This window comes from Lepidochelys kempii, chromosome 7 (genome assembly GCF_965140265.1).
Source record: "Lepidochelys kempii isolate rLepKem1 chromosome 7, rLepKem1.hap2, whole genome shotgun sequence".
Taxonomy (NCBI): domain Eukaryota; kingdom Metazoa; phylum Chordata; order Testudines; family Cheloniidae; genus Lepidochelys; species Lepidochelys kempii.
Genome location: NC_133262.1, coordinates 118,680,543 through 118,696,833, shown reverse-complemented (window position 1 = coordinate 118,696,833; position 16,291 = coordinate 118,680,543). Strand labels below are relative to the sequence as shown.

General features: G+C 46.8%; 1 protein-coding gene across 1 annotated transcript in view; it reads right to left on the bottom strand.

Moving 5' to 3' along the window:
• Positions 1-391: 391 nt before the first annotated feature.
• SORCS1 (sortilin related VPS10 domain containing receptor 1) overlaps positions 392-16,291 on the bottom strand; it is a 424,169-nt gene continuing 408,269 nt past the window's right edge. Inside the window, exons 24-27 of the mRNA XM_073354427.1 lie at positions 10,208-10,307; positions 5,932-6,037; positions 5,653-5,813; positions 392-2,377 (exon numbers count right to left, since the gene is read on the bottom strand). Coding sequence (XP_073210528.1) covers positions 2,313-2,377; positions 5,653-5,813; positions 5,932-6,037; positions 10,208-10,307 — 432 coding nt within the window. The 3' untranslated portion in view covers positions 392-2,312. The remainder of the gene's footprint in view (positions 2,378-5,652; positions 5,814-5,931; positions 6,038-10,207; positions 10,308-16,291) is intronic.

Sequence of the window (16,291 nt, the reverse complement as noted above, 5' to 3'; positions counted from 1 at the left end):
AATTGCTTTGAGATCCTCCCCGTGTAAGATGCTTCTATTGTTGTAAGCCAGCGTGGTTGGGGAGAGGGCATTGGGATGGGCCTCAAGAGACCTATTCACAGCTCTGCCACTGGCCTACTTAGAGATCTTGGGCAGATTACTTCACCTCTGTGTGCCTCAGTTTCTCTGCCAAAAGGGGATAATTGTGCTTGTCTGACTTGTAAAGTGCTTTGCCATCTATGGATGACAAGTGCTAAGAGCTAGGAAGAGGTGGTGTCACGGGAGGGGGGCAGGGGGAGGTTTTTTAGCAAAATACAGCCCTCCCTTGCGACGGGGCCTGTGAGTTAAATGAGCAACAAACACACACACACAGTCCTTTTGAGACAATCTGTTTAATAAATATGACTGTAAAAGCAAGAAACAATAGCAATTGTACAGAACACTACATTATCTTTAACCAAGAGAAAAATACATCAAAAAAGTCCTTTTAAAATCAGCAGTAGTTCCCATACTATAAGAAAACTTTTTAAGTGGCTGCTTATAAAAATAAGTTGGCTAATGCCAGACTTCAAGGGCCAGTTAGAATCCTGGGGGCTATTATACAGTGACTGCAAAAAAAAACCTTTCCCACCTTGCTTAAAGCAGTAGTTGCAACTACAATAGTGAGTTGATGTCAAAGCCTGTGGCCAGTGGAATCCTGTAGCTCCACAGAAAGGATAAAAAGGCAGCGAGGGCGCCCGGTGGGTGAGGGTGGGATTGACCTTTTCCCTGTTGGCATCCCCTTTTTTTCAGAGCCATGGACCGTTCCTGACGTTTGCTCCCTGGTGCGTGCTGTATCTGCATTCCCGTCCCTCCCGGGGCTGTTCTGAGGGCTGTGCCTTTGGATAATTTGGATTTCAGCAGACTTTGAACCCAGCCCCCCCCATGGGTCTGAGGCGGCACTGGTCTCTCATAGGGAACACGAGGGGCCCAATCCTGAAACCTTTATTTGGGCTGAGCAGATGTGGCAGGGTTTTACAGTCTAGACGCTAAAAGTCCCTGCTGGAAGTGGTGAGCAGACATACTGTGGCCAGCCAATTACCTTACACAGGGCCAAGAGCCAGGCTAAAGGACATATTTAACTGGGGTGTTAAGGGCTTGGAAATATAGTTGGAATGTGCTTGATCTAGCTACATGCTGTAGCGTGAGGAACTGCCGCCGGGCCCTTGGGTGTACTGGATATGCTGGTAGGCCACGCACTCAGACATACAGCAGTGAGTCACCTGAGGAAGGAGAGGGACCGGACAGGTTGTCAGGGGTTTGAGGCTGGGGTGGAGGATGTGCTATGGGCAGGAGCCAAGCCCTTGACCCAGAAGCAGGAAATTCACGCTGCTGAGCGGCCGGGTGTGCGGGTGGGGGTCTGAATCCACTTTTGCTGTGCAGTCATTTAGACCATGCAAAGTGGGCATGAAACCATTACCAGGGTGATCGGGCAGCATTTTACCCCCACTCTGCACTGGTTTAAATGACTGCACACATGATGGAGAATGAAATTCAGGAGGGGTAGTGGGAGGCAGCTGGGGTCAGGATATTTGCAGGGCAGGACTGCGGGGCAGTAGCTTATACCGCATTGTGCCATGCCGTGAGATTGGGTGGCCTGCATGGCGGGGGAGGTGCCTCTGGATCATGCCACTTGGGCAGGTGCCTCAGTGTGAATGGGCTAAACAGTCTTTTTTAAAAAAGCATCTGGCATTGCAGCTTAGGGGCTGATTTCCTGGCTTCGCTGCAGGGAGCTACGAGCCGTCACAAGCGGCAGAATGAAGGATGGAGAAGGTGAAGGTATGAACGAAGGCAAAAACCAAACCAGCCCAGAAACATTGCCGTGTCTACTCCTGTGTATTTCTGCGTGGCTCGTGAAAGTTGGCTGGGGGTAGCTACCTCACCCACAGCCTGCAGTGCTAAAGAAGTAGTTAAATCTAAAGCCAAATACCCTTATTCCCTCACCACCTTCCCACCCCTGACCCCTCAAAAAGACCCCATGCACATTGCTGGCCACTATCATTATGAACTTTCTACAAATAAGAGATTGATCAGAAAAGAGAGGAAAGTGAGCTGTGGGGAAGGGGAAGGGCTATGAGGGCAACAGGTCATTTCCTTTCCCCCTATTAAAATAGAGCACCTGTACACTGCAATTCCAACCACAGTCTGGGTATAATGTCCACATGCACAGGATTAAAGCTAAAAACCTTTTGTCGTCTGAAGAATTAAAAAGTCCAAATGCAGTGAGTTTTTCTTTTATATATATCTATATATATATATCTATATCTATATACACATGTTCTGGTGTCCTTGGTTCAAACATTTACATAGGTAGGGATTTCTTTTGTGCTTTGAGCCTCAGCAGCTATGGACATACTTCCTGTGGCAAAGAACAAGAAAAACAAAAGCAAGAGTTAGCTGAATAACACAAGTGTTTCCAGAGAATGAAAGATTTTACGGCGTCTCGCCATTTGGTGTGAGGGTTTATTTGGTCCAGCCTGACATCATCTGCCCCGAAATGTTCTCTTGCCACTTAAGAAGGTTGAATGGAACGTCTTGTTCTTCCTTCTACAAAGGTGATTCACCCACGTTGAAAAGAAGTGATGGAGGGAAGGGAGGATGCGAGAAACTGTTTCTACGAGATAATGTAGAGCACTGACTCATGTACTGGCATCTGATATGAAAAGGTGTCGGAGACTTGACAACCCACTGTATGATTTGCCTTTGCAAAAGAAGGGTTTGCTGCGATAAGTAGCTACTGTGCTCTAGGCTATGGAGGCGTGCGTGGGACCCAACGCCCCACGCCTTTGGATTTCCTAAAGGCACAGGGCACGAATGTTAGTCTCTGCTTGCAGAGGGGAAAAAACTGCTTCAAAACAAACCCCACACTGACAAGAAACATCCCACTGTGTCTATTGCTTGGTTTCCCTGAAGGAAAATGCCCTGAAAAAAAATGCTGAACTCCAGAAAGACCTGGGGTTATCACACAGGACAAGAAAGGGTGAAAATGAGATTCGCAAGGGGCGCCACCCTGCATTAGGCACCCATGCTCCCTATATGCTTGAGGAGACAGGTGCCTAAGAATGGGCTTCACAAAAGCCAGCGCCCGCTGAGCCTCCCAAGCTAGCCAATAAGAAATGCTGAGGAGAGGGGTGTGACCTAAACTTGCCCTTCAAGGGGACTTGTGCATCTAATTCAAGGCCGGACGGAGGCACCAATCGCAGCCATGAGCCCTCTCCTGGAGTTAGGTGCCTATGGCAGATTCGTCCTTTTTCAAGAAAAACCGAGGAGGCTCTGCCCCTGTAGGGGCTCTAGCCCAGTGATTAGGATGTGGGAGAGTCAGGTTTAGTTTCCCCCCTTCTGCCTGATGTGGAGCTGGGGTCTCCCACCTCTCTGGAGAGCACCCTCGCCCTCTGGAGATGGGGGTATTCTGGGGAAAGGTGCTCTCAGTCTCTCCTGCTGGAGAGCTGTCTGGGGCTAGGGCATTGTGGTGGAAGACCCAAGTTCAAATGGGAGGGATGGGAGGAACTGAACACGAGTCACTCACATGAGGACTGCTCTAACCACTAGGCTAAACGTTATGGGGGAAGGGTCGCACCACCACCTCCTCCAGCCATTTTGTGTGGGTTTAGGCATGCTCAGAGCACATCTACTGGATTGGGCCTCAAAGGCAAGACAGGCGGGGGGAAACGCCGTGCCTGCGAATCCTGCTGGGGCTGAGGAGTGAGTTAGCCTCTGAGCTGGGTCAGGACTTTGGCCACAGAGAATGAGGTGCCTGAGAGACTTTTAATGGCAGACACGTAGGTGCTTTAGGAGCCTGCCGGGCTAGGCAGCAGTTGAGCACAGTAGTTTCGTGAATGCCAGTGGCAGTTGGGTGGCCACTGCTGCCTTCCCAGCATACCAGCCATTCCAGCACTTCATAATGTGGGCTCTTCAAAAGGGCATCCCCCGTCCGATACCGGCCAAAACCACGTCCGGTTTTATCTCATTTTATCCGGTTGTTTGGGGGGAACAAACTAAGAAGAGGACAGTCGGTTTAAAACCAGGAGAAAGGGCCTGCCTATACCTAAGTCTCCCTTGTGAATCCCACCCTATGAATCTTTGTGCTTTATGGTCCCCTCACACACAACTCTAAACCTATTCCTGTCACCAGAGCGCTCCAATCTGGCTGGCTTGTTCTTCTCGCTGACAGGATTTTCGGGTGTGTCTCCACCGCAGCTGGGTGGTGAGAGGCCCAGCTGGGTCGACAGCCTTGCTTTCGCTCTGCTCCTGCTAGCGTGCTAAAAATAGCCGTGCGGCTACCGTGCCACTGGAAAGGGCTCAGGCTAGCTGCTCGAATCCAAGTCCACCTGATCCCTTGGGTTTGAGCTCGAGTGGCTAGCGTGAGCTGCTGCCTGTGTCACAGCGACCACGCTGCGATTTCTTAGCATGCTGGCTCGAGCAGGCTGCCGACCCGGGCTGGGAGGCGCACCTCCTGGGGGGTAGTGTAGACATACCTAGAGGGGCTTATTGGGTTGTTTCTTTAGGATCATGTATTAATCCTTCCCCAGTAACCCCACGGACCTCCACAGGGTTCCACAAAGTCTCAGGCAGGGCAATATTTAAAATGCATCTGTGGTGCATTAGTCATACAGCAGCCAACAGCTCAGGCTGGAACCGGGAAAGTACCACTGCAAAATTCTGACTTACGTAAGAGACACAAGCTGCTCTAGCTAACCCTAGTAACGCTGTATGGCTACATCCCCAGCTCACCTGTAGAGGAAACGCATAGTTGGCTTGTTGCTGCCTGTCCTTTTCCTTGATCCGGGGCAGGGGGGGGGGGGATCAAACTGGCCCCCAGCACAAGACAGAGCAGCCTGGGTGCTGCCCTGAATCGAGCCAGCTCCCAGGTCACTCCACTGGCCAGAATAACATTCCCTCTCCCCTTAATCTCTGTGCGGTGGCCCCTATGCGAGGCCTTCTCCAAATGAAGGTTCCCATTCATGAGGGGACTGCTCAGTTGGTGCCTCAGGTCAGTTTTAAATTCCCTTTGGGCCACTGGAGCAGCTGTACTCTGTCTGTTAAAACATAACTCGTCTCTGCTCAAGGCCAGGCAGCTAAAAATGGATGCTCCCCTAAAACTGGGGCCCATTCTCTAGCCCTTAGTCACAAGAGTCATTCTTAGTCATGCAAGGAGTCTCAGGGACCTCAGTGGGTCTACGCCTTAGGCCAAGGATTGCAGGAGTGTCACTTTACAAGCTACATGCAACACTGCTCCAAATATCTGTAGACACCTGTCTCTCTCCTGCCCCCGTGTACTGGAAAAAGGGGACCTCTTTTTATGCATTCAATCTAGTGCTTGCCCCAGAATTACACAGGTGCCAGAAACGAGATGACATTTCTCTGACAGCACGTTAGTGATGACACGATTACAGAGTTTTTCGGGAGGAGAGAGGACTACACAGAAAACTACATGGGCAAAGACTCAGGTTGTTAAATTTCTTTTTCATCATAGGGAGGTGAGGGGGAGGAGGAGTTAGCTTGGTGCCTTTTAGAGACGTTAACACAGCAGTGGGAGGGAGAGTGCTCTGGGAGGGGTGGTGGGAAGGTTCAGAATAAGTCTAGCCAATTAGATCTTAGAATCTGACCAGCTGTTGGCTGCTGGAAGTTATTTACCTATGGGCCGGGTATCCAACTTCTCATCTACTAGTTGCTCAGGGCTCATCAGTTCACTTTGAGGGACATTAGGCATGCTTTCCCTTTGACTGACTGGACTGACCATCTCTTGATCTTTCTCATTCTGCATCTGTGCATATACATTAATGCCCGGAATCTTCCTAAAACATTAACAGAAACCATCATTGTCGTGTACGCTATGGATCATGTCTCGTCATACTTTTTAGACCTGAGTCCGTAGACGACAAGAGGGGAGGGAGGGAGAGGGGGAGGTCGTACCTTTTGAACTTGTAAATTACAAAAACGGCTAATCCCACAAACACCACAGATAGCAGCATCAGCATGGCCGAACCACTGTGACTGGGCGTGAGGTCCACCAGGGGAGCTACAAGAGAGGAGATCTTTAGAATATCCACACAGCATGGACTGGAAATAACTCTCTAAACAGATACTGTGCATCCACCACCCCTAGCCATGTACCTTTGTAGTGACATCTGTCTAACCATCGCTCCATGGTCTCACTCCAGGGCACATCCCCATCAGGCGTAAGGATCACCTCCAAGAGGCAATCAGTTGTTTGAAGTGTAGCTATTCCTACAGCTTCCTATAGAGTTCTGTTCAACCTTGACATACAGACCCACTCTACCAGGCCACTGATTTGTACTGGACACCTGAGTGGTTGGAGAGGGAAGTGCCAGCTGTATTCGATAGGAGTAAAAAATATTGCAACCAAAATAATGTGTTGATCTGATGCTATGTGCTCAGTTGTGTTCGTTATCTGGATGAATCCTGGCTTTCCCACTCTGACAGTGCCTTGGCATCTCTGCTTTGTGATGGTGGTCACTCCTTCCACACCCTATGGTCTAAGAAGTGTGGCGGGAGTGATGTAGGACTCCTTTCCCCATTCCTAACCCCTGCCTTCCTCCCTTTCCCCCTTTGAGTAGCACACTCCTCGTCCTTCTCTCTCTCCACCTTCTATCATCCCCCATGCTGTGAGTTTTCCATGGGATGGAAGCGTATAGGCAGAAGAAAATAAAGGAGCTTACTCTCTGTGCCTCTCCCTCAAGCCTCGTGCAACTCTTGATAACGCCCCTTGCAGGATGTGTGTGTAAGACAACACACAACAGCCTGATGCTGATGCGATGGCTACCCCAAACATAAATGACAAATTACACCAAATCAGAGAGACGGACACACTCAGTCACTCATACATGGACACACAAAACAGTGTGCATGTGATTGCGTGTCCGCATGACTCTGTGTCTGTGCGTGTGTGCATGCCCCCATGCACATTTGCCTCTGTTGCAGAAAGCAGTCACCCTGTAGTCAGACCAGACACACAACTTGCACAAATTATTACATACAACAGATACAGAAAGTTGTGTGCTCATCACCAGACACATACACAATAAACAGAGGCGACAAACACATGTGAAGCAGTTGCTCACACACAACCACGCTAGCACATGCTTATGCACATACTCGGAAACACAACACGTGCATACTCACACAGAACAGTCACACAGAGCCAGATAAAATACCGAGAAATCTGTGTTTTGGCTGCTATCTAGCTAAGGCTAAGTGAAACATTCTGCTTTGATATTCTGGCTTCAAGAAAGTTACTTTCATGAAGGATAAGCATCATTATTAAATAACACTTCATTATAAACGCGTTTTGTCTTCTGAGCCTGTCTCATTCCTTTGTGGATCTGCAGCTCTAGGTGACGACAAAGTTAAGTTCAGTGTGATGACATGTCTGTGTGATGATGTGTCTCTGACTAGTTAAATTCAGTGTTGCTCAACATTCTTGTTATAATGCTGGGATTAGAGCCAGGTTACCAACAGCCCTTTTACTGCTGGGTACAGAATATTGGTATATTTTACTTTGCCTCATATGTGTGGGTTGTTCTGTTTTGTTTTTGGCTGAGATGTAGGGATGAATGGGCTGCAGCCTGTTGTCCAGAATTTCTATAAATTAATCCTGCTCCTGTTTAGGCCTGAGCCACAGGTGCAAAAATGCTGAGCCCTCCAGTGGTCATTATTCATCTGCGTGAGGGAGCAATGTGTGGGCAAGGTTCCTGAACGTTCACGCAGCATGAGGGTTGACAATGCCACGGAGGCTCCAGTACAAACAGGAATGAGCCGCGGCGTGGGCGTACACATACGCCACCACTCAAAGGCATCGTTACAGATGATTCTTTTCAAGTTGCAGTGGGGGAGGTTTAGATTGGATATTAGGAAAAACTTTTTCACTAAGAGGGTGGTGAAACACTGGAATGCGTTACCTAGGGAGGTGGTAGAATCTCCTTCCTTAGAGGTTTTTAAGGTCAGGCTTGACAAAGCCCTGGCTGGGATGATTTAACTGGGAATTGGTCCTGCTTCGAGCAGGGGGTTGGACTAGATGACCTTCTGGGGTCCCTTCCAACCCTGAGATTCTATGATTTGAAGTACTGCAGACGGGGGACTGGTGTTACAGAGGGCGAGCTGGTGCAGCTGGGGGAGCACCACTTATGGCTACCAGCCTTCAGACCTGGCTCAGGTCACAAGTGTGAGTGATTTGGGTGGTACTGTCCTCACCTCATGGGCATCCAAAAGCCCGCCAGAATTGCCAGTGTGCTATTACTACAGTGCTGTACATACACCTAACGCCCGATTGATAGATCATGGCCCGACTCTAGGTGGGTTTTAAAGGTCTAAAACAAAATTCAAAATAGGTGGCAGCCTTAATGGCTTGACTGTAGTAAGAACAGTGCACATTTGGATGGACGTCTATTGGGAAAGCTGCGTGGAGAGGATAGGTTTCCTGGGGCCTGCCTGCATGACACCTCCCTGGATCTCTTAGGTTTGAGGTTTTGAATCTGGTGCTAGATTCTCTGAATCAATTCCAGGCTTCCCACCCTTCTCTAACTCTGGCTTTTTCTGATCAACATCTCATCTGGCCACCAGAATTATTTCCCTGCTTCCTTTTCCACCCAGTCAGCAGCATTCACACTGTCCATTTGCTGGATCAGAAAGAAGGCAGTTAAACACAGCCTTTGTTGGTGTCAGGGTTCCCTCCCCACTCTGAACTCTAGGGTACAGATGTGGGGACCAGCATCAAAGACCCCCTAAGCTTATTTCTACCAGCTTAGGTTAAAACTTCCCCAAGGCACTCCTTCCTTGTCCTTGGATGGGTACTGCTGCCACCACCAAGTGAGTTAGACAAAGATTCAGGAAAAGGACCACTTCGGGTTCCTGTTTCCCTAAAATATCCCCCCAAACCCCTTCACCCCCTTTCCTGGGGAGGCTTGAGAATAATCTACCAACCAAATAGGTAAACCAGATGAACACAGACCAGACCCTTGGGTTCTTAGGACACTAAAAACCCCAATCAGAGTCTTAAAAACAGAACTTTATTATAAAGAAAAAAAAAAAGTAAAAGAAACACCTCTGTAAAATCAGGATGGAAGGTAACTTTACAGGGTAATCAGATTCAAAACACAGAGGATTCCCCTCTAGGAAAATCTTTAAAGTTACAGAAAACAGGGATAAACCTCCCTCTTAGCACAGGGAAAATTCACAAGCTAAAAACAAAAGAATCTAACAAACCTTGCCTTATTTACTTACTCTGTTTGCAATATTGAGACTCATTTTAGGATGATTTTAGGAGAAGGAGTTTTTCTGACCTGATGCTTCTCTGCTTCCCCAGAGAACACAAAACAAAGAGCACAAACAAAGCCTCCCCTGTCTACCCCCCCGCCCCGATTTGAAAGTATCTTCTTTCCCCATTGGTCCTTTTGGTCAGGTGCCAACCAGGTTATTTGAAAAGGAAGACTTGTGGCACCTTACAGACTAACACATTTATTTGAGCATAAGCTTTCGTGAGCTACAGCTCAAATAAATTTGTTAGTCTCTAAGGTGCCACGAGTACTCCTTTTCTTTTTGTGAATACAGAACAACACAGCTGCTACTCTGAAACAGGTTATTTGAGCTTCTTAACTCCTTACAGGTAAGGAGAAATTCTAGGCTACCCTTAGCTGTATGGTTATGACAGTTGGTCTTTGGGAAATCCAGTTTCAACCAGTATATGCAAGTCTCCCCAGTGGATGGTACCTCTCTGGAAGTGTTTATAACTGGAGTGATTCCCCTGAATCACCCCACACTGTTCTTAGTTCTGGTGGGGCTGTTAAAATCTTCTTCCCTTCCCCTCCCCCCCACCCTGGCATACAGCGATAATTCAACCATTCATACCTTCTTCCCTTCCCCTCCCCACCACCCTGGCGTACAGCGATACATCAACCATTCATACACTTAATAAAACACGGTCCCCAGACATACTGCATGCAGTTGCACTAGCTGTCACTAATCACTAATAAAACTTTGGGGTATGATGGATAAATGTAGACTTGTGTGGCACTGTAATGTATGCCCCTTCACCGGAGTTATGAATGCTTACTACAAATATAAAGTATTTCGAGTGTGATGGCTGGTAGATCCCACCGTGCTGCTAGCAAGGAACTTACAATAGATTTTGCTACTCAACAATGGGCAAGACTTTGAGGGGGTGAACACTGACCTGCTGATAAATGGGCCACATGGACCAAGACTCGAACCCCAGGCTTCAGCTCAAACTGGACCAAGTTTTGGTTCAGTTTGTGGATCAGTATTTCTGAAATCTGGAAGAAACAGGGAAAAAAGGGTTAGTAAATCATATGTGGTCATGGCTAGAGAGGAAACAGGGCTACCTACAAAGCAGCGGTTTTACATAGAAAAAGGATGTCCAAAGTTCAAGTCAACAGCAATTTACTGTACCTTCTAAAGAAAAAAGATAGAGCAGCTGGGTACAGCTGTCAGGATGGTACAGGATGGTACAGGATGGTACAGCTGTCAGGATGTACTACTAGTAGTTACTGATACCAACAAGTTACATGAGCAACCTTACTCATAGAGGTAGTCCCACTGACATCAAAGAGACTGCTCACGTGAGTAATAGTACTCATGTAAATACATGTTTGCAGTACCAACCCAAGAATAGCAAATGAGTGCCCTGCAGTATTAGCACAAGCAAAGCTAAGAAAAAGAGAGAGGCTAAAATTCAGTGGGTCAAATGTAATGGTCTGTGCTATGCAGGAGGTTAGACTAGAGCTTCATGATAGTCCCTTTTAACCTCAGCATTTATGAATCACCCTGGTGTAATTCTGCTGAAGGCAATGGAGATCCACCAGACAAGGGTTCCTCGCACATCAGGGAACAAGGCAGAGACGAGATACTACTTCAGGATTTGAGCACCACTCTGCTGGCATGGAGCCCATCCATGGAGCCCATCCCATCCATGAGCCCATATGCCTGCAGAGCAGGAGAATCAGGCTTTGGCGTCAACTCTATTTGAAGATTGCTTTCCTGAACCACAGCGAGGCAGGTTTTCCTTTTCGTGATGCTCTTGATGATGATTACAGTAACTCTTTTTCTAGAATATACTATTATTGTTTGTATTCCAGTAGTTCCTAAAGGCTCTCAACTGAGATCAGGGCCACATTGTGTTAGGTGCTTTACATACTCATAATAAGTGATCAGACCCTGCCGCAAAAAGTTTACTGTCTAAACAAACAGGGCAGAGAGGATGAAAATATTGTACATGTAAATGATGTATAGAATTTTGCAGCATGTTCTGTTTGGATACTTACAGCCTCAGTTTCTCCAGATATTTCATCCATCCTATCAGTTCTCAGGGTAGTGAACAATTTTCCACTTTATTAACATGCACAAGATTAGTGGGGGATGGGGTGTGGTGGAGGAGAGGTGGTTGGAAAACTTGAAAATAACCCAACATGACAGTGTTGGATTTTTACAACCAAGTGAAATTCAGGAAGCGCTATACATTTGTGCCCACTATTTAATCTAATTTGGTTTAAATAAATCTTTATTCCTTTTCAAAGATTAACAAAAAATTGTCAGGGAACCATACATGCCCATCATTTTTAGACCATCTCTGTTGCGTTCCTGGTTTTTCTCAAGTTAGGCTACTTCAGTAATGCTACAGAGATGTGGTTAGGTGTTCTCTAACGCTCATCACAGTCTGAGATTGATCAGTTTGGGTTTTTTTTAACATTCATAATGATTTTTGTCAATACTGTTGGATCCTACATTTCATTTTGGCCACTGCTTACTTGAATCGGTGCCCTTGATCCAATATCTATTTGGCAACAGCTAACAATGGGCCTTTTCTTTTTAAAAATCTATCTCATTTATGTTTTTAAATCTTGTAAGTGGTACCAGAACGTGTCATAAATATATTTCTATCAAGAGGAAGAATAAATAACATGAAGCTTGTCAAGATTCATTTGCAGATGCTGTGGATGTGATTGAATTGCTTAGCTCCAAACAGCATGGTTAGAGAGGAGATGCACCCCAGTACACGAATGGAGCACAAGTTACACTGGTCTTGAAGCACTCAAGTAGGCTAGGTTTCAGAGTAACAGCCGTGTTAGTCTGTATTCGCAAAAAGAAAAGGAGTACTTGTGGCACCTTAGAGACTAACCCATTTATTTGAGCATAAGCTTTCGTGAGCTACAGCTCACTTCATCGGATGCATACTGTGGAAAGTGTAGAAGATCCTTTTATATACACACAAAGCATGAAAAAATACCTCCTCCCACCTCACTCTCCTAATGCTAATAGCTTATCTAAAGTGGCCACTCTCCTTACAATGATGTGTATGATAACAAAAGGTGGGCCATTTCCAGCACAAATCCAGGGTTTAACAAGAACGTCGGGGGGGGGGGGGGGTAGGAAAAAACAAGGGGAAATAGGTTACCTTGCATAATGACTTAGCCACTCCCAGTATCTATTCAAGCCTAAGTTAATTGTATCAAATTTGCAAATGAATTCCAATTCAACAGTTTCTTGCTGTAGTCTGGATTTGAAGTTTTTTTGTTGTAATATCACAACTTTCATGTCTGTAATCGCGTGACCAGAGAGATTGAAGTGTTCTCTGACTGGTTTATGAATGTTATAATTCTTGACATCTGATTTGTATCCATTTATTCTTTTACATAGAGACTGTCCAGTCTGACCAATGTACATGGCAGAGGGGCATTGCTGGCACATGATGGCATATATCACATTGGTGGATGTGCAGGTGAACGAGCCTCTGATAGTGTGGCTGATGTTATTAGGCCCTGTGATGGTGTCCCCTGAATAGATATGTGGGCACAGTTGGCAACAGACTTTGTTGCAAGGATAGGTTCCTGGGTTAGTGGGTCTGTTGTGTGGTATGTGGTTGCTGGTGAGTATTTGCTTCAGTTTGGGGGGCTATCTGTAGGCAAGGACTGGCCTGTCTCCCAGGATTTATGAGAGTGTTGGGTCATCCTTCAGGATAGGTTGTAGATCCTTAATAATGCGTTGGAGGGGTTTTAGTTGGGGGCTGAAGGTGATGGCTAGTGGTGTTCTGTTATTTTCTTTGTTAGGCCTGTCCTGTAGTAGGAGACTTCTGGGAACTCTTCTGGCTCTATCAATCTGTTTCTTCACTTCCGCAGGTGGGTATTGTAGTTGTAAGAATGCTTGATAGAGATCTTGTAGGTGTTTGTCTCTGTCTGAGGGTTTGGAGCAAATGCGGTTGTATCGCAGAGCTTGGCTGTAGACAATGGATCGTGTGGTGTGGTCAGGGTGAAAGCTGGAGGCATGTAGGTAGGAATAGCAGTCAGTAGGTTTCCAGTATAGGGTGGAGTTTATGTGACCATCGTTTATTAGCACTGTAGTGTCCAGGAAGTGGATCTCTTGTGTGGACTGGACCAGGCTGAGGTTGATGGTGGGATGGAAATTGTTGAAATCATGGTGGAATTCCTCAAGGGCTTCTTTTCCATGGGTCCAGATGATGAAGATGTCATCAATATAGTGCAAGTAGAGTAGGGGCGTTAGGGGACGAGAGCTGAGGAAACGTTGTTCTAAGTCAGCCATAAAAATGTTGGCATACTGTGGGGCCATGCGGGTACCCATAGCAGTGCCGCTGATCTGAAGGTATACATTGTCCCCAAATGTAAAATAGTTATGGGTAAGGACAAAGTCACAAAGTTCAGCCACCAGGTTAGCCGTGACATTATCGGGGATAGTGTTCTTGACGGCTTGTAGTCCATCTTTGTGTGGAATGTTGGTGTAGAGGGCTTCTACATCCATAGAGGCCAGGATGGTGTTATCAGGAAGATCACCGATGGATTGTAGTTTCCTCAGGAAGTCAGTGGTGTCTTGAAGGTAGCTGGGAGTGCTGGTAGCGTAGGGCCTGAGGAGGGAGTCTACATAGCCAGACAATCCTGCTGTCAGGGTGCCAATGCCTGAGATGATGGGGCGCCCAGGATTTCCAGGTTTATGGATCTTGGGTAGTAGATAGAATATCCCAGGTCGGGGTTCCAGGGGTGTGTCTGTGTGGATTTGATCTTGTGCTTTTTCAGGAAGTTTCTTGAGCAAATGCTGTAGTTTCTTTTGGTAACTCTCAGTGGGATCAGAGGGTAATGGTTTGTAGAAAGTGGTGTTGGAGAGCTGCTGAGCAGCCTCTTGTTTATATTCCGACCTATTCATGATGACAACAGCACCTCCTTTGTCAGCCTTTTTGATTATGATGTCAGAATTGTTTCTGAGGCTGTGGATGGCATTGTGTTCCGCACGGCTGAGGTTATGGGGCAAGTGATGCTGCTTTTCCACAATTTCAGCCCGTGCACGTCGGCGGAAGCACTCTATGCAAGCACTCTATGTAGGGCGGAAGTGAAGAAACAGATTGATAGAGCCAGAAGAGTTCCCAGAAGTCTCCTACTACAGGACAGGCCTAACAAAGAAAATAACAGAAGCCACTAGCCGTCACCTTCAGCCCCCAACTAAAACCCCTCCAACGCATTATTAAGGATCTACAACCTATCCTGAAAGATGACCCAACACTCTCACAAATCTTGGGAGACAGGCCAGTCCTTGCCTACAGACAGCCCCCGAACCTGAAGCAAATACTCACCAGCAACCACATACCACACAACAGAACCACTAACCCAGGAACCTATCCTTGCAACAAAGCCCGTTGCCAACTGTGCCCACATATCTATTCAGGGGACACCATCACAGGGCCTAATAACATCAGCCACACTATCAGAGGCTCGTTCACCTGCACATCCACCAATGTGATATATGCCATCATGTGCCAGCTATGCCCCTCTGCCATATACATTGGTCAAACTGGACAGTCTCTACGTAAAAGAATAAATGGACACAAATCAGATGTCAAGAATTATAACATTTATAAACCAGTCAGAGAACACTTCAATCTCTCTGGTCACGCAATTACAGCACAGACATGAAAGTTGTGATATTACAACAAAAAACTTCAAATCCAGACTCCAGTGAGAAACTGCTGAATTGGAATTCATTTGCAAATTTGATACAATTAACTTAGGCTTGAATAGAGACTGGGAGTGGCTAAGTCATTATGCAAGGTAACCTATTTCCCCTTGTTTTTTCCTACCCTCCCTCCCCTCAGACGTTCTTGTTAAACCCTGGATTTGTGCTGGAAATGGCCCACCTTGATTATCATACACATTGTAAGAAGAGTGGTCACTTTAGATAAGCTATTAGCAGCAGGAGAGTGGGGTGGGAGAAGGTATTTTTTCATGCTTTGTGTGTATATAAGAAGATCTTCTACACTTTCCACAGTATGCATCCGATGAAGTGATCTGTAGCTCACGAAAGCTTATGCTCAAATAAATTGGTTAGTCTCTAAGGTGCCACAAGTACTCCTTTTCAAGTAGGCTAGATATTGATGGAAATGCTCTAAAACTATGGGCATTAATGGCTTGTGGCAGTAACAGACATAGCATCAGGCAAGCTCCAAGTAGCCTCAGGTGTGACCTAGTAGCCATCCTCTCATCCTTGTAAGGTTGTTCTTTGTCCTTTGCAATTTGAGCCCAGGCCCGGCAGAGATTGAGCATGGCGTAGTTTTCATACAAGCTGCAACAAATATCATAACAGACCTATTATGTTATTTCTGATGCAGAGCATCCAACAGTGTTGAGTGGGAAGAGAAGTTGTGGAGGTGGGAATCATGCAAGTCTCAGTCCAGCTAAAGATACACACAATGTGCAACCACTATGACTGAGCAATGGTACCCCAAGAAGGAGAATGTGGCTACTGACTTGCTGGCAGGGAATGGTTTAGTCAGTGATATGGGCGGAGGATGGAGGAGGATCAGAACCTGGCATGGATCAGCTCAGGTATGAGAATGCCCCAGAGTGTTTGCCTGACACAAGTACAGTTTAGAACCATTAAAATCCCATTTTTCCTGCTGCACACCCTGGAGAACCCTGAATTCCTGTATAGAAGAAGCCCTCTTCTTGCAGAACAGGCAAAGCGTTATGAGGCCAGGGCTGTTGTGGAAGCCTCACGGCACACAAGGGACGTGAGCAGCCAAGCACGGCCTCTTTTCCTGGACTTACAAGCACAGTGATGATCATTGCTTCCATGGACAGCTGGAGATGAATGAACTAGAGGTCACCCGAACAGAGGCTTTCTTAGCCAGACTTTGGATTTGTGGATCCTGCAGGTGTCGGCTTTGATTCCTCAACCATGGCTGCCTGCCCTTGGTTTTGTTCGTACTTGCCCATCCTGCAGTGCAGATCAGAGCTCTAGA